The 18365-nt window shown below is 47.8% G+C and overlaps 1 protein-coding gene across 10 annotated transcripts in view; it reads right to left on the bottom strand.

Moving 5' to 3' along the window:
- LOC132689636 (zinc finger protein 169-like) overlaps positions 1 to 18365 on the bottom strand; it is a 67727-nt gene that overhangs the window by 4089 nt on the left and 45273 nt on the right. For 2 of the 10 annotated variants that reach the window (XM_078439907.2, XM_078439906.2), the window contains exons 2-5: positions 8633 to 12947; positions 5017 to 5153; positions 1360 to 1486; positions 1016 to 1111 (exon numbers count right to left, since the gene is read on the bottom strand). In XM_078439907.2, the coding sequence (XP_078296033.1) occupies positions 1016 to 1111; positions 1360 to 1486; positions 5017 to 5127 (334 nt within the window). In that variant the 5' untranslated portion in view covers positions 5128 to 5153; positions 8633 to 12947. Of the gene's footprint in view, positions 1 to 1015; positions 1112 to 1359; positions 1640 to 5016; positions 5154 to 8632; positions 12948 to 14143; positions 14237 to 18172; positions 18317 to 18365 lie in introns of those variants that run through there. The other 8 variants (XM_078439901.2, XM_078439911.2, XM_078439902.2 and 5 more) reach the window with 8 other exon arrangements.

Here is an 18365-nt window from a genome sequence, read left to right as displayed (position 1 = left end):
AAACCCACACCCAGTGCAACCACAGAGCTTCTTGGTTTAGAAATGTGGAAATTCCTTGAGCCCCAGTGCTGAATTCCTAAGGGACAGAATCAATGCCTACTAATCTTCCCCATCAGGATTTTCTGGGCTGAGACCCAGGCAGGTGGTATTTCTAAAGCTCCCCAGCTGATTTCTGGTGTGCCCTGAACAAAAGCTTGATAAAAGGCCCCTGTCCTGAAAGAAAGAGGGAGTCAGTATCCACCCTGGGATTATACTAGGATGCATGTGGGGGGAGTGCCATTCATATCCCATTAAGCAAAATGGGGCCATATTTCGTAGTTAGGAAAGAAGAGGAATCTAAAGTCATATAAAAGGGAGCAAGAAAGTTTGAGGCATTTCACAGTAAAAGAAAAGACAAAAATGAGTGGCACAAAATAAGTTATTTTAAAATAGGGGGAGGGGCGCCTGGGCAGCTCAGTCAGTTAAGCATCCACCTTCAACTCAGGTCACGATCTCGTAGTTCGTGAGTTTGAGCCCTGCATGGGGCTCTGTGCTGACAGCTCTGAGCCTGGAGCCTGCTTCGGATTCTATGAATCCCTCTCTCTCCCTGCCCCTCCCCCATTCGTGCTCTGTCTCTCTGTATCTCTCAAAAATTAAAAAAAAAAAAAAAATTTAATAGCGGGAATCTACAAATCCCTGAAAACATGAGAAAGCCTGTTTCATAACCATGGGGTAAGTGTTAAGACTGAAGATTCTAGACAAAAACTGAGCAAGCAAGGTCTCAGATGGGGACAGCAGGATGGAATGAAAGAATGAAAGCAGAATATGCCTCTCTCTAAAGGCCAGGGAAAGAGGAGGAATCCTGTCGGGCGGTGGGACGTGTGGAGGTAGCAGGAGTCATGTGGGCATCTCAAGGCCTTGGACCAAATATCCACAGCTACTTGCAAAGATCCAAGGCTTTTGAGAACAATTGCCTGAAACAAACACAGGAGATTTTGCTCTGCAGCCCAGTGTGTGTCCGTTGCCCCCCTCTCACCTGGAAAGCTCCATCTGACGAGCTCTTCCTCCTCCATCCACGGTTCTTGGCCTCGCTCCAACCTGGAGATCACAGCCGGTTTGGTGACCTGACACCCTGTTTGTGAGAACAAGTCACAGGACTTATGCTGAGCCGCCTGGGCCATCCAAGGAAGCAGGGGGCACAATGCACTTTTACGTGTCGGCCAGAGAATGGATTATTTCACACAGGAGGTAAATTCACGAATAACGCAAGTGGGATGACAGCAAGGCTTGTAGACAGCTGACACCCAAGGCCAAACATTTCAGAGGTTTTACATAACTGAGAAAAGACATTAATCGGGAAATGCAGGAAGCCTTCCTCACCTACTGAGACCAGGTGGCTGTAATTCTCGAGCATCACATCCCGGTACAGCGTCCTCTGTGCGGGGTCCAGATGCTGCCATTCCTTACGGGTGAACCCCACAGCAACGTCTCGGAATGACAATGAGCCCTGGAATGACACGTGCCCGATGAACCTGAAATACCTGGCAGAGTTCTGCGGCAAAGGCTCAGAGGCGAGGGCTCTTAGGGCCTTCGGACTGCCCCACAGTAAGTTATTTAGGGAGCTTGGCATGCCCCTAACTCTGTGCTACATTTCCAGGGACAGAAAAGAAAAGATCATAAGAAAAGATCTCACTCCTGGATCTGCATTCATTTGGCGTGCAAGCATCTACAGACTATATGGTATGTTGACGGTATTCCGCCTGGGGCTGTGGGGGGGGGGGGTGGGAGGGGCGGGAAGCAGAACACAATATTACTCCTGTTCTACAGGCACCTGGAGCCCGGGTGGAGCGAGATGGACAGAAGACTTCCGTGTGGTGCGATCACACCTCAGGCTGCAATGGAAGTACATTACAGAAGGAGCAGAAGCAAAGACAGCAGTCATGTTCAAGGTCCTGACGTCAAGTGAAGCCTCACCGGAGGCTGCCCTGGAGCATAATCTTGAAAGATAAACCGTGTGTCCAAGAGGCACGGCATCAGCGAGGGCAAGGAGTCACAAAAATCTGGTAGACACTGCAAATACTTGGGAGCGACAATACAGAAGATACTGCATGGATGTGTGTGCGTGCGTCTGTGTGTGTGTGTGTGAGAGAGAGAGAGAGCACACGTGCACAAATCACAGGGCAAAGGTTTTTTTTTTCCTATAGACAATGGGGATGCCTATGATGGTATTTTAGGGAGGGGAGGGACAAAAGATGACCGCCGTAGAAAAAGGTGGGAAATCACCAGGAGGGAATGAATAAATAAAATTAGGGCACAATTATAAGCAAAGACATGGTCAAAATTAAGGGAGCACCAAGAGGAAAGGACAAAGGATTCCACAAATACAGAACAGGGCTTGGCTCTCCTTCCCCTTCTCCTTCATCTTCTCTCTGGATGAATTGAGGACCAAAACAACAAATTAATTTACACTGAATACTGTAATACTGTGTAAATCATTTTTAACAGAAGTATGGAAGTTAAAAGGCAAAAGTACAACTATAATCACAGATTTATTAATGGAAAAGCAATATAAAAGGAAATAAAACCTGACATAAATATCAAAGTATGAGTGTGTGAGAAAGTATAGAGTTTCCACATACGACTGAAGTTATCAGGTTAGGAGAGACTTCTAGAACTGTAAAAATATTCAATGTAAGCCTCATGGTAGCAACAAAAAAAATCTATAATGCACAAAAATAAAGAGGAAAGAATCAAAACCTATCACTATAAGAAATCCTCAAACCACAATAAAGACAAAAGAGTAAGAGAAAGGAACAAAAAAACTACCAAAGAGAAAACCATTAACCAAGTGGCAATATAAGTCTTTACCTAGTAATAATTACTTTAGACGTAAATGAACTCAACTTCCCTAACAAAAAGGGAATCAACCAACCAACTTCTGTCTACAAGACATTCACTTTAGATTTCAGGACATACAGTGGGTGAAAGCAACAAGGTAAAGATATCCCATGCCATACAATGGTAATCAGAAGAGAGCTGGTCTGGCAATACTTAGAAAAAACAGCCTTTAAATCACATACTGTCATGAGAGACAAAGTCCTATAACTTCAGAATGGTCCCTTCAACAAGATATAACAGTTTTAAATACATATGCACCCAACATCAAAAGGACCTAAATATATAAAGCACACATTGACCAATCAGAAGGGAGAAACAGCAATGAAATAACAGTAAGAGACTTATATACCCACTCTCAATAGTCATCCAGACAGAAAATCAGCAAAAACAAAAACTTCAGAAGTGAACAACACTACAGATCAAATAGGCCTTGAAGATATTTACAGAACATTCGACCCACAAGCAACAGAATACTCATTCTTGTCAAGAGCACACACAACGTTCTCCAGGGTGGATCATAGGCTAGCTAACAAAACAAGTCTTAACATTAAGAAGACTGAAATCATCCTAAGTATCTTTTCCAATCACAATGAAATGAAACTAGAAATCAACAGAAAAGGGGAAAATTTTTAAATATTGGAAATTAACACATTCTTAAACACTACTGGGTCACAGAAATCAAAAGGGAAACTATAAAATATATTAAGACGGATGAAAACACAACAGATTGAAATTTACAGGATACCACAACAGCAGCACTAAGAAGGACGTTTATAGAAACGAACATCTACATTCAAAAAGGAAAGATCTCAAACAACCTAACTTTGCACCTCTAGAAAAAGAAAAGCTAAACCCCAAGTTGGCAGAGGGAAATAAAAATTAGAAATAAATGAAACAGAATAGAAAAACAATAGAAAAAATGAAACTAAGAGCTGGTTTTTTGAAATAAAATTGAAAAACCCTTAGCTAGACTAAGAAAAAAAAAGACTAGAATAAATAAAATCAGAAATGAAAGAGGAGACATTATAGCGGATGCCACAGAAATAAAAAGGATAATAGCTATTATAGACAGTTCAATGCCAACTCGTTGGACAACCTAGAAGAAATGAACACAATTCTAAAAAAAAAAAAAAAAAAAACCAAAAAAAAACCCAAACCTGGGGCGCCTGGGTGGCTCAGTCGGTTGGGCGTCGGACTTTGGCTCAGGTCATGATCTCACAGCTTGTGAGTTCAAGCCCTGTGTTGGGCCCTGTGCCGACAGCCCAGAGCCTGGAGCCTGCTTGGGATTGTGTCTGCCTCTCTCTCTCTCAAGAATAAATAAAACATTTTAAAAAAATTAAAAAATATGGGGCGCCTGGGTGGCTCAGTTGGTTAAGTGACCGATTTCAGCTCAGGTCATGATCTTGCAGTTTTTGAGTTTGAGCCCCATGTGGAGCTCTGTGCTGACAGCTCAGAGCTTGGAGCCTACTTTAGATTCTGTGTATCCCTCTCTCTCTACCCCGCCCCTGCCCACGCTCTGTGTCTCTCAATAACAAATAAATGTTAAAGAAAAAAAATTTTTTTAAATACAATATAAAAAAAACAACCTACCGATACTGAATTGATAGAAAGCCTGAGCACAGCACTAACAAAGAGAATGAAGAAGTCACCAAAAAGCTCCAAATAAAGAAAAGCCCAGGACCTTGATGGACAAATTCTACCGAAAATTTAAAGATTACTACCAATCCTTCTTAAATACCCCCCCCCCAAAAAAAACAGAAAAAGAGGGAATACTTCCAAATTCATTCTACAAGACCAGCATCGCCATGATACCAAAAGTAAAGACACCACACAGAAAGGAAACTACAGGCCAGGATCCCTGGTAAACACAGGTGCAAAAATCCTCAAGGTAGTCTTAGCACATCAAACCCGACAGCACATGAGAAGCATCAGACACCACGACCAAGCAAGACTTAGCCCTGGGATGCAAGGATGGTTCAACACATGATAATCCATACGAGACACCACGTTAACGGAATAAAGGATAAAAATGACATAATCCGCTCAACAGCCGCACACACACACACACAAAATTTGACAAACTTCAGTGCCCTTTAAAGATTAAAAGCTCACAACAAACCAAGAATGGAAGGAACTTACCTCAACACAATAAAGGCCATTTATGAAAAGCCCACAGCTAACATCATACTCAGTGGTGAAAGCTTTCCCTCTAAAGCTTTCCTTGATCTGGAACAAGGCAAGGATGCCCATTCTTGCCTCTCCTATTCAACACAGTACTGGAAGTCCGGCCAGAGCAATCCGGCGAGAAAAAGAAATAAAACACATTGGAATCAGGAAGGAAGAAATAAACGTATCTCTGTTCGAAGACGACGTGATCTTACTGAACGCGGGTCTCAACGCGATATGTGCATTCTCGTGCTCCTCGCAGCATTATCCACAGTAGCCAAGAGATGGAAACAACCGAAGTGTCCAGCCGTGGGCGAACGGATCGTGCGGTGGACACACAGCACGGGACATTACTCAGCCAGGAGAGAGAAGGAAGTCCCTTCATTTGCGACGAGCAGGTGAACCTCACATATGCTGAGTGAAATATGCCAGACATGGGAGGACAAGTACCGTGTGACCCCACTTTTATGAGGATTCTCAAGTGGTCAACTCCTAGAACCGGTGGTTACCAAGGACTGGGAGGGGCAGGGAAAGGGGGAGGCGCTAGTCAGAGGTTCAGTGTTCGTTACGGAAGCGGAGTAAGTTCTGAAGATGCACTGCACAGCATAGTGTCACAATGAGCCACGTTGCGCTGCACCCTTAGAAACTGTGAGCACACAGTTGTGCAGGTCAATCACACCTCAATAAAGTGGCTTAGATAAAATTTTCTAGTAGTCACATTTAAGTAAAAAAGGAAACAATTTAGATAAGATCTTTTAGCCAAATATATCTGGAGTATTATCATTTCAATATATAATTATTTTAAAATTGCTGATATACTTTTCGTTCTTCTTTTTCATACCATGTGTTCAAAACCTGGTGGGTATTTTCCACTTAGAGTACATCTCAACTCAGACACTATGTTTTCAATTTCACTCTCATGAAATATAGTCCTGTAAAAACATAGTTGTGTTTAATATTTTGATATTTATTTTGAGGGGGGTGGAGGGGCAGAGAGAGAGGGAGACAGAGAATCCCAAGCAGGCTCCACAGTCAGCACAGAGCCAGATGCGGGGCTTAAACTCACAACTCATGAGATCATGACCCGAGACCAAATCAAGAGTCCGATGCTTAACCGACCAAGCTACCAGGTGCCCCCATAAAGTTGCGTTATTAGGAAAGTATTTTCCTCTGATTCCCTTTTACAATTTAAGTGTGAATGAGAAACTCAGGTCTCCAGCCACACTAGCCACCAGGGTTCAGTATCCCCTCGTGGCTGGTGGCTACCACATTGGACAGTGCAAGTCCGTACCGTAGAGGGTACAACTGAATTTCTCTGCCGGGGCTGGGTTTTGGCCAGAGAAAACTACAGTGTGGCTCCATCACTGAGGGCCCAGTTCTAGGTCTGCCTGCATTCACATCCCAACTCCATCACCTAATAGATGCAAGATCCCAGGCAGCTTGCTTAATACCTCCAGCCTGTGTGTGTTCGTCTGTAAGATGGGAGAGGGGTTAATGATACCGATCTCACAGGTATTCATGAAATGGCGACATGTTAAGCATTCAACAGGTGGAGCTTAGACCTTTGTCACTATCTTTGTTGTGGATGACCCTAAGAAGCTCCTGGTGAAAACTGGTTTCCTACAAAAGAACAAATTTCCCTAAGAGGCACAGAGGAAACCCCGGCCCTGAATATGGGTCCCACAGCTTCGCGTCACGGCCCACGTCTCTCCTCTGAGGCCACGGAGCTGCCATCTTGTTTTGGACCTCTCATACTGGTCCCATTCCCAGGTGTTTCTGGTACCCAACATCCAGATGGTTCAAGCTTTTTAGGCACAGACACGCTCATCAAGACAGGTCCCCAAGCCAGAAACCAAGACCCTGTGAATCTGTTTTTCTTCCTGGAGTGGAGAGCTGTAATGTTTGTCCACGAGGCCCATCTTCCTCTGGGGCTAGCTCTCTCCCTCTGGCACCCCAAGCTCCTGGGAGCGCCCCACCACCGACACAGCCTCTCAGTCCTAACCGCGAACTAAGCTGGCCCAAATCTGCATCTCTCCCAAAGACTGTGCAAACTGGCTCTACGATACAGAACCTGGTCCCTTTCTACAGTAGACCTCGCAAGAGAGGTGTGGGCCATGCCTATTTCTGGCCACACGGATGCAGTCGGTATGAGAGAAGGAAGTCACAGACAAGGGGCAAGAGAGACTCTGGGAGACGCCTGCATTCTTAGGTGTGACTGTCCCTGAGTACCAGGCCAGGTGTGGCCTAGATTTGGGGTTGGCCCTAAACTAGCTCTTGCTGGGTTTCTGGCTCTTGTCACTTGAAGGATTCTGGCCAGCACACTTCACGTTCATGCTCACAGTAGAGAGAGGGGCCGTGTAGGTCCAATTTGAGAATGCAGACAGGCTGGCAGCAAATGACGTCACTGACGTCCAAAGAGAACGATGGCCCAGGGCAAGGGCAGATGCGTGAGGTCCGAGTGGCGAAAAGACGCTCAGACTCCAGGACAAAAGGCCAAGAGCACGCTGATCATCTTCCCTCCCCACCCCCACCAAAGTCTGAAACGGGGCTGTTTGCTCTCCATCTGTGTCAAAAAACTATTACAGAAGATAATTTGAAGAACACGCTACTCGTCTGTTCTTCTGGACAATGCAGGGTTTCATCTGGGTCAGTGTGACAGAACAAGGCAGTTTATGCAGAACGGAGTATTTTGATCCCTGAAACAACCAGCATTACAGATTCTGCACGGCTGTAAGACCCACTGCTTACACCCAACGGAGAGTCCAGACTCGCTGTTGGGTCCACTTCACTGTCATCACTAGACAGGACCCTGCCTGTGACACCTCACACCCCAAGGCCAACCCTAGAACCTTCTTAATACTGGAAACAGCTTTAGTTCTCCTAGGACGTGGACGTGCTTGTCCCAAGCAGACAACACAAATCCTATGTTGGAGGGAATCTTTTTAAAGTGCCGGAAACGTCTGGGGCGCCTGTGTGGCTCAGTCGGTTGTGTCCAACTCTTGATTTCGGCTCAGCTCATGAGCTCATGGTTCGTAGGTTCGAGCCCCGTGGGGCTAGGTGCTGACAATACAGAGCCTGCTTGGCTTGTCTGTCTCTCCCTCTCTCTGCCCTCCCCGATGGCTTTCTCTCTCTCTCTCTTAAACAAATATTTAAAAAAATTTTAATAAAAGAAGTAAGTAAAAGTGCCAGAGGGGCGCCTGGGTGTCTCAGTCAGTTAAGCATCTGACTTCGGTTCAGGTCAGGATCTCACGGTTCGTGGGTTTGAGCCCTGCATCGGGCTCTGTGCTGACAGCCCGGAGCCTGCTTCGGATTCTGTGTCTCCCTCTCTCTCTGCCCCTTCCCCGCTCACACTCTGTTTCTCTCTCAAAAATAAACATTAAAAAACTATGTCTTTTTTTTTAAGTGCCAGAAATGGCAGACACCGGGCAGCTCAGAACTGTGGCGGCCTCAGCAGCGCATCCGCCCCGCCCTCCCCGTGCGTCCTCAGTGATCTTGGGTCCTGCCTGCAGTATTTTATTGGCTGCATTCTTAGAAGCACCCCCAAGTCCCCGGGAAAGCACAGTGCGGTAGAAAGAAATGCCACACTCACCTGGGACATGGTCCTTCCCTGCTGGGCGGGGTAAAGCAGACACCTGTGTAAGCAGAGATGGGGAGGGGAGGGCAGGGGAGAGGACGTGAGAGGTCAAGCTTGCCCCGGGCCTCTGGATCAACTGCTGCCACCCCCCACCAGGCCTGGGGGAGGACAGGCTCCCCTCCCCCCCTCCTCCCACCGAGGACATCACATAATGCCCACGCCTTGCAGAGTGATGGGGACCCAACCTGGCGAGGGTTCAACCTGGATTCTCCTTTTCTACTTAATGCGCTCATGTCTGTGTCTCCATAGTCAATGTGCAATTTACTAACCCCTCCCCTCGTTACTCAGAAATTGAATAGAAATTTATTCTGAAGAAACAATCATGAGTTCAGGCGAAGAGTTAGTCGCCAAGGTGTTTATTATAGTTCGCTAAAACTCTGAAAAAAAAAAACCCAGAAAATAACGAAATATCCATCTACACAGGACCCGTTAAATAAAACACTACTCCAAAGGGAAATAAATGTTATGTAGCTAATGAAAACAAAATCATGGAAAAAACTGTTTTATTGGATAGCATACGGATAATTGAAAAAGGTGGCCGAAGACTATTTGATCCCATGCATACGGACACACACGCGCGCGCGCGCGCACACACACACACACACACACACACACACTCACATAGATCTCTGAGATGATGCAAGGCAAAAAGGTAGCAGCAGTTAGCCCTAGGTAGGTAGATAATGACCACTGAACATTTTTTTTTTGTACTTAGATGAATTTCCTAATCTAGGACAAACTGGTACTTTGTATACCGAAGTTATTTTTTAAGTATCTGTAGCCTATGAAGCTTCGAACCCGAACCTCTGTCACCTCTCCTGCCCCTGGCAGACGCTGGGGTCAACTCACAGGAAAATCTAACAATGGGATCTGGAGGGCAGAGTCCAATGAATGGAGTTCAGCTGAGACAAGCTGAGGGCTACTTGGCGGGGCCCTCAATCCCATCCCGGACCTGCTGGGTCCCCTGTGCTTTGTTCCACCTGCAGCCTGTCCACGTTCGCTGTCAGGAAGAACCGCCCTGGCTCGGCTGTGCTGGCCTCGGCCCGGGAAGCAGTCCCGGTCTGGCTCTGCCACTTACCAAACACGGGACAAGATCTGATGGCTTCTCCTGAGCCCTCCTCCTCCTTTCCTCATTTGGCCAGGGGACAGGAACACGAAGGTTCAGGAGCAAGTTTACTGTGGCTGGAATCATCAACGGGACCCCACACCTATCTCTCTCCTGAACAGACACGAGGTTGGTCTTAGGAATGTTCCTACTCAGGACAGACACACACTGGAGTTGGGTCCAAGAAGTCTGTAGAGACGCTCAAACTCTAGAATTACAGAAACTCCATAAAGAATTCCGAGGGAGTTTTGGTTTTGGTTTTTAAATTGGAGACTACCTAAGTGCTTAAAAATAACAGATTGGTTAATCAGTTATGACACAATCAAAGCATGCCATGCCATGAAATAACTTAAACTGTTACAGAGTATCTGTAAGAACTACCTTCTGGCAACACCAGTAAGTGGGGAAAAAATAAATAAATAAAAAGGAAGCTATGAAATTCACAAACACATGACTCACAGATGGGTAACAGGCAGAGATGGGTGGTATTTTCCCCGGGTACCCGAAGTTTTAGCTCAATTCCCAGACACCCCAAATTCTCCAGAGGAGCTGGCAGACCCAACCTAACGGACACCTTCCTTCAGATAAGGAAGAGCGAAGGAGCAGGGAGGGGCACTACTGAAGACGTAGATACATGGTGTTTTACCCCCCTCCCAAGACCAGAGGGACGGTTGAGCCGGCAAAAGTGGGGGGAGTAACTTGGCCCCCCAGGCTGGACGCGTGCCCAGCTACAGAAACACCTGGGCGCATGGTGGTTCAACAGAGGGGGGCGCAAGCGTTCTGGGGGAAGCTTTGCAGATGCGGGAGCCCAACGGCAGGAGGGAGCTCTTGGAAGTGAGAAGCCGGCAGAGGCCACCGTGGTGGCCGGGTGGGGGGTGGGGGCAGGAATGGGAGACACCTGCACGGCCAGCCTGTGTTACAACAAGGATGCAGCGTTCCCCGGGGCCACGTGGGGGGCAGGAAGCTAGGGGAGCCTGAACAACATGGGGAGAAAGCAGGCTGCCTGCGGGACACAGAGAGCCAGCCCTGGGAAGCAAGAGCACTGAGCCAGGGGCGGGCACAGAGGTCTGCCAGAGAGCCCCTGCTCGTGTCACAGGCTCTGCACCCCTACAAAGCCATCACGCGGCCTCCCGCGTGATAAAGGACAGATGGCTGGGCAGGGGGAGAGCTACCGGAAGCGCCAAGCAAGGAAATGTTTGTGTCACTTCGCCTCCATTTCCCCTTCTCCACCCCTGCCCCTGGTGGAGAAAGAAGTGGTCCAATGAGAAGGAAGGGTTAAGGAGGAGCAGAGACAGAAGAGATCACAGGCCCTCCATGGGGGGTGGGGGGAAGTGGAGAGCTGCAGATCCACAGGGAGAGAGAGAACCCGGATGTGGCAGTGAGATGTTCACTAGCCCGCCAGCAAGCCAGGAGAGACTGTTCCTTATTACAGCCTCAAGTAACAGGACCCCTCTGGGTTACCAGAGATGTCATCCTGGCAGTGGAGTGTTCTGGGCTGAATTCTGTGCCCCAGAAAGATCTGCTGGGGATCCTAGCCGTCAATATCTCAGAATGTGACCTTCTTTAGAAACAGAGCCTTTGTCAACGATCAGGTGACGGTGTGGCCATGAGGACGGGCCCCAGTCCAGGAGGAAGGACTAGTGTCCTTACAAAAGGGGGAAATTGGGGCCCAGGGACTCACACAGGGAGAACGTCAGGGAGGATGATGGCAGAGCTCGGAGTGATGCAGCAGAAACCAAGAATGGGCACAGATTGCCGACCAAGCCCCAGAAGGCGGGGAAGAGGCCGGGACCGGGCCCCCCAATCAGGGCCTCAGAAGGAACGGGCCACACCCGCGCCTTCACTTCCAACTTCGAGAGTCAAGAGAGATCACGTGTCTGTTGTTTAGGCAGCTCAGTTTGTGGTACCTTGTAGGAACCCCAGGGAACAAGTGCAGGAAGGCAGACCCAATAGAGTGGGTCCAAAACAGTGGTCAAAGGGGACACTGGGACACTTTGCTCTGTTGCCTGTTTGTCTACATCAATTTCAGCACGTGGAATGGGTTTTTGTAAAAAAAAAAAAAAAAAAAAAAAAGAAGAAAAAATTCTGGACAAAACACACAAAATGTTAACAATGGTGACCTTTGCATGGTAGGATGTGTTCGTTTGTTTTTACAATAGTGGCATTTTCTAATTTATTTTAGACAATAAACATATGCTCACTGTTTAAGTATCTCATAAAAATATACATATATCATCTTACTGGGTTTTCTCTCCATGACCTCCTACCAGAGTCCTTCCCCTGGAGGAGAGGAGATCCGTGAGAGGGTCTGAAGGGGTGGAAGGTGGGAAGGGGCGGGTTTTAGCGATGAACTGAGGCGCCCAGGAGGAAGCCCCCGCCTGGTGGGCCCTGGCGGACGGGAGCCCTGGGCGCTAGTGCTGGCTCGGCCTCTAGTAAGCTGGGTGGCTCTGAACACCTCTCTCACGCCCATTTTCTTTCGTCTTTAACATGAGAAGGAAAAATGAAATACTCTTAGGTTAAGAAAGCAACTTTTGTGCCTCGACTACAGGAGGACGGTCTGCATCTCACAAGCAGTGGAGTGAGGGGCAGTGGGGGGCCGGGGGGCAGTAGAGAAGGACAGTGAAGGCACCGAGTGTAGAGAAATCCGCACGGGGGTCGCCTGAGTGTTGCGGGGATCCCTTCCCTCGTTTGTGCTTCCCTAACCTTAAAGCGGGGGACCCCCTCTCCTCCTAGCAAACCTTCCCCTCGACCAAATCCTAGACAGATCCCCTAATGCGATGGCATCACCCAAATTCACGGTCAGCAAGCTCATCCTCAGCTGTTTTAGGGACACTTTCTGGAAGCCACCCCGTTCTGTGACCTCCAACTTTATCCCTAAGCTACGAGAGGGAGCTCAGAGAGGGAGCCCCGCTTCCAAAGTAGATTGCTGCTGTCGGGTCACCTTCTTTCCAAGAATTATTCTATCGGTGGGGTGCCTGGGGCTTGAGGACTGGGGTCAACTCCAATGGGCAAAGCTCTGCTCTCCTGCTGAGAACTTACCATGGCCGGAGGCTCAGCTCCCGCCTGGAGGCCGTCTGGGGGTTAGAAGGAGCTGGAATCCACAGCAGGACTGAGCTGCCTGGTCACGGCCTGTCTCTAAGCCTTTGCAATAGACACTAAGAACACCTGTAAACAATAGACGGCACGGTAAGACTCATGTGAAAACATTAGCAGCACATTTTCCTCTGATGGGGGCACAGGGGAAGCCAGAGAGAGCGAAACACAAGAAGGACCCTTTGCCATCCCGTGCAAAAGCTGAGCAAAACCTCTGCTGGCAGCAAGCGAGGAATCGGGGGCCTCGGGCCTAACACCACTAGATACTGACTTCCGCCAATGAGCCCAGAACAGACTCTACCTCCAGCCGCTAGGGGAAGAGGCCCACCATCCACCACATTGACTCTGGCCTTGGGAGGCCCTGGACTGTGGCCTGCAGAGCTGTGAGGTGACAGCGGGTGTTACTTTATTTTATTTTAAAGTTTTATTTAAGTGATGTCTACACCCAACATGGGGCTCGAACTCACGACCCCAAGATCAAGAGTTGCGCGTTCTTCCGACTGAGCCAGCCTAGCTTTCAATCACTGAATTTGTGGTAATCTGGTCCGTGGCTCTCCACTGGGCGCTCAGGAGAAAGAAGACGGCTGGGAGACCACAGAGAGACCCCCTGGGTGGTGAGGTCTGGAGGAGGGGAGTGGCTGCCATGGCAGGGAAAGCCGGGGAAGCCCCATCCTCCTAGAAATTTCCCCGTGGAGGAACAAGGCCTTGTGCAGCTGAGGGAAGGGCAGCACAACCCACTGCTCCCAGAGCACAGCTAAGACCCATGGCACCCGGCAGGGAGAAGGGGAAGAACACCCCGTCCCAGGGGAAGGGGACAGGCCTATGTCCTCGACTCAGACTCAGAGCCTCCTACCACAGCGGGAGGGGCAGACTCGGGGACCAGGGCCCTCCACCACCAGGCTGGGCAGCACTGAGGAGCCAGCGGGGGCATGAGCGGGAGAAGGTCGAAGGGGGTAGGCGGGTCCCAGAGCGGGGGACAGGAACCGGCCCGCCCTAAGCACAGAGCAGAGACCCTCGAAGCCAGCGGGGGCCTGACCGTAACCACAGCAACAGCAAATGCCAGCGCCGGCAATGCCCGACCAGTCTCACCGCACCGACCTCCTGCCTCCCAGCCCCGCGCACGGCAAGAGGGGCTCTACTCCCACACACACGGCCCGGTGTTCATTTAAACAATCAAACTTCGAGACGTACAAAAAGCCAGAAACAACAACCCACTGCAGAGACAAAGCAAGGAGCTGAGGCCCACTCGATCTTAGGTCTGTGCGTACCAACACACGAGCGTGATGAGTGTGCAGCTCAAACACACGGAACACCCACGCCATGAGGGGAAACACACAACTCCACATCGCCATGAACAGATCCTAGAGGATTCGGGATACAAAAAATAGAGTATACAACATTTAAAAAAAAAAAACCTATTTATTTATTTTGAGAGAGAAATAGAGAGTGAGCAGGGGAGGGGCAGAGAGAGGAGACAGAATCCTGTCAGCACAGAGCCCAATGCGGGATTCGAACCCACAAACTATGAGATCATGACCTGAGCCAAACTATGAGCTCGTGACCTGAGGCGAAATCAAGTCAGACCCTTAACCTACTGAGCCACCCAGGCGCCCCAAGAGTGTGCAACATCTGAATAACAATTTAAAAGCCTGACCTATTGGGGCGCCTGGGTGGCTCAGTCGGTTAAGCGTCCGACTTCAGCTCAGGTCATATCTCACGATTTGTGGGATTGGAGCCCCGCGTCGGGCTCTGTGCTGACAGCTCAGAGCCCGGAGCCTGCTGTGGATTCTGTGTCTCCTTCTCTCTTTGCCCCTCTCCCATTTGCACATGTGCGCTCTCTCTCTCTCTCTCTCTCTCTCTCTCAAAAATAAACATCTGGGGCTCCTGAGTGGCTCAGTCGGTAGAGCATCCGACTTCGGCTCAGGTCATGATCTCACGCTCCGTGAGTTTGAGCCCCATGTCAGGCTCTGTGCTGACAGCTCAGAGCCTGGAGCCTGCTTTGGATTCTGTGTCTCCCTCTCTCTCTGCCCCTCCCCCACTCATCTTTTTCTCTCTCTCTCTCTCAAAATCAAACATTAAGAAAAAATTTAAAAGCCTGACCTACTGGATCAGACACAAGAAAGTACTTGATTAGAGAACATACATTCTTCTTAAGCACACCTGGGAGCTAAAAATTGACCCGAAAAAGCTAAAAATAAACTTCAACAGTTACTTAAAACAGTATTGCATAGATGCTGCTCTCTAAACACAAAAGCAACACAACTAGAAAATAAGAAGAATGCAAAATTATTTAGAACAATGGCTGCAAAAAATGTTACATATCAAACCTGGTGCACAGTTACAAACACAGACTTAAAACAAATCACAGCCCTAAGATACAGATGAGACAAAATCTGAAAATTAACAACATTCATCGCAGGAGGCTAACACAGCAAAGAGTAAACCCAAGCAACACAAAAGAAGCAAGTAGGAACAGAGATTTTAAAAAGGAAAAACCAAAGAAATAATAGAACAGGCGGAAAAAAGAAAAAGCCTGCCACAAATGTATTACCTGAATCTAATCATGGTGAAACATTAGTCAGACCTACATTGATAAACGTTCCACAAAGTAACTGGCCTGTACTCCTCAAAAATGTCAATGCTAGCAAAGACAACGAATGATTGGGGTACTGTTCCAGAGAAAAGACGACAAAGGAAAATGGGAGAACAGATGCATGATCCGAGATCTCCTTTAGCTAGAAAGGGTCTTACGGAGACAACAGGTGATAGCTGAGTACGAGACGTGGGTTAGACAACAGTATTGTCTTAACGCTAATTTCCTGGTTTTGATCATTTTCCTGCGGCAGTGTGACAGAAGTGCCTTGTCTTTGGGAAGGCACACCAAGTATTTGCACACACACACGTATGTGTCAAAGGGAGAGGAAGAGAGAGAGGAGAGAGAGAGAGAGAGAGAGAGCGCGCAAGTTGTGTATAAATGACCCAGCGATGGCCTCTGCAGAGTGGCCCCTGGCAGGCTGAGACCATTGGCTCAAAAGACCAGCAGCACCAAACTCAGATGTTAACACATGCATTCATTTCAAAGATAGCCCAAATACGAACAGATTTTTAGTCGTTTGGAACCTGCCTGCTTTCCCTGCCCCATGAAGCTATACACTAGCATCTGGTAGGCACAGATAAAATACACCGTGTGGCTACCAAGCCCCCATGTGCCTCTGACCCAGAGACACCCAGGGGTATCCTTTCCACCTCCCTCCTGGGAAGTGGGCCCTGGGCCCCAAATTCTGGATGGTCTCATGCTGCGAGGGACCTCTCCCCAACGTGCATGCTTCAGTAAAGCTTGCGTGTACTTCCGGTCATACGGTGACATCTTTTTCTTTAATCGGCTCACAAATCCCTCGACCTCCCTCCATACAAATGTGGCAAAATGTTCATATTTGAGAAATTCAGATGAAAGGTGTTCTGGAATTCTCTGTACTATTCTACCCTTGTGAGTTTTCTCTGAAGTCTGAAGTTGTACCCAAATAAAAAATTACAAAGAAAAAACTAAAATCAGCTCTTGGAAAAGATTTATTAAAACTAATAGCATAATTGGTTGGTATTTAAAGCTAATAAAACACACTAAGTTCAGGTATGACTGATGGAGAAAATAAGAGAAGGCAAAAAAATGCAATGTTTAAACAGGGAAAAAAGAAACCATTTCAGATGTCGTAGAGATGTTTTTAAATTATGAGATCACTATAGACAATTTAATGCCATAAATCTGAAATTAAACTGGACAATTTCCTAGAAAAATACAAAGTACTAAAATTGACAAAGCAACAGAAATCAGAAACAGAACCCCACTAAACATTAAATAAAATAGATTAGTACTCAGAATTATACCCATCAAGAAAACACCAGGCCCAATCAAACTACTTAAGATTTTCACAATGTGCATAAGCTATAAATGGTTTTGTATCTAGAATAGATGAAAACAATTACTAAAAATAAATAAGAAAAAGGCAAAGCAGAAGAAATACAGGCAAAGGTAACCAACAAAAAAATAATATATTGTTTATGACCACATTCCTATCTAGGAAGTAAAGAACATGTAAGAATAAAGTAATCTCGGGAGTTGTCACCCTGAGAGGAAGGGAAATGGAAAAGGGATCCAGTGGTACGTATAAGGTTTTTGTTCTTTAGAAGATCTGAAGCAAATAAACTTTTAACATTTGCTCAATCTAAATGATAACTACAAAAGTTTCCTTTTGTTACTTTGCTATATACATTTGAGATCTTTCCTAATGTTACTAATTGAACACAGTAAGAAACAGTTATGGGTTGTAATAGAAAAAAACCTCCTTCAAGAAGACCCAGATTCAAGTTATAATGGAAAAAAAACATTAAGACTTACCATTACAGGACCAGGTTTCGTTTCCCCCCTCCCTGCCCCAGCTTGTCTGTCCTACCTTGATCAAAAAAGCCTCGAAGACAGACAAATTCTCCCTCATCTCTGCATCACTGTGGTACCCTCACTGTGGCTCTCCTAATCGAGTGCGGGGAAAGAAGAGTCTACACTGAACTGGAGACTCCCTGCTTGATCATCTCCTCCCTGCTTGATCAGCATTCAGACAGAGGCACTCACACAGCCCCACCTTCACCCACCCCTGCCCGTGCTGGCGGCTTCACAAACCCGAGATACATTCCCCTACTTACTTTTCTCACTACCTTAGCTCGGTCTCCATCGACTCCACTCACTGCCGGTATAGTAACACCAAAGACCAATGTAACCACGCTTACTGCCTTGCCTAAAACACTTCAGGCACTAACAGGACCCAGTCCCTACCCCCTAACCCAGCCGCTGGGTTGATATGCTCCTGAAACCACCTCCAGTCTCACCACACACACCCCTTCCAGGCTCTTCCATGGTGCCAAATCCAGCAGTACCCACGGGTTTCATGCTTTTGCACAGGCTGTTCCCTAACCCCAACCCTTTTGCCCCTTTTCACCTATGGAGACCTTATTTCAAATCTGATCTTCGGTTGTGCCTCCCCCAACAGGAACTGACCTCCCTCCTTGGTGTCCATTCATCCATAGATAGGAGTAATTATCAGAGCACCCACACCTTGGTGGCCCTTATCTGTTCAGGGGACCGACACCGCCCTAGGTCTCTAGCCAAGAATGGAACCCGGTGCTTCACCAGTTGCCTGACCCAGACACTCAATAAACATTGGTCATAGGAACACCGACACCATAAATCCCTGAAATACCAATCATTTCACTTCCCTCCTTCCTTGCCCTCATAGCTCAGAGCCTACCGTTGGCTGTGATGTGGGGTCCGAAGGAGTGACAGAGGGTTGGACAGAAGGGGGGGGGAGGGTGGGCTTCCTCAGCAGTCCCTCCTCACCCACGGGAGGCCCGGCCACCCAGGCCGAGTTCAGGGACCTGGACGGGCAGAACAGCTCCGGGTCAAGGGACAGAAACAAATCCAGTATCGGGAAAGAAGGGTGA

Source organism: Panthera onca, chromosome E3 (genome assembly GCF_046562875.1).
Source record: "Panthera onca isolate mPanOnc1 chromosome E3, mPanOnc1 haplotype 2, whole genome shotgun sequence".
NCBI classification, from domain to species: domain Eukaryota; kingdom Metazoa; phylum Chordata; class Mammalia; order Carnivora; family Felidae; genus Panthera; species Panthera onca.
This window is presented reverse-complemented; position numbering and strand designations above follow the sequence as displayed.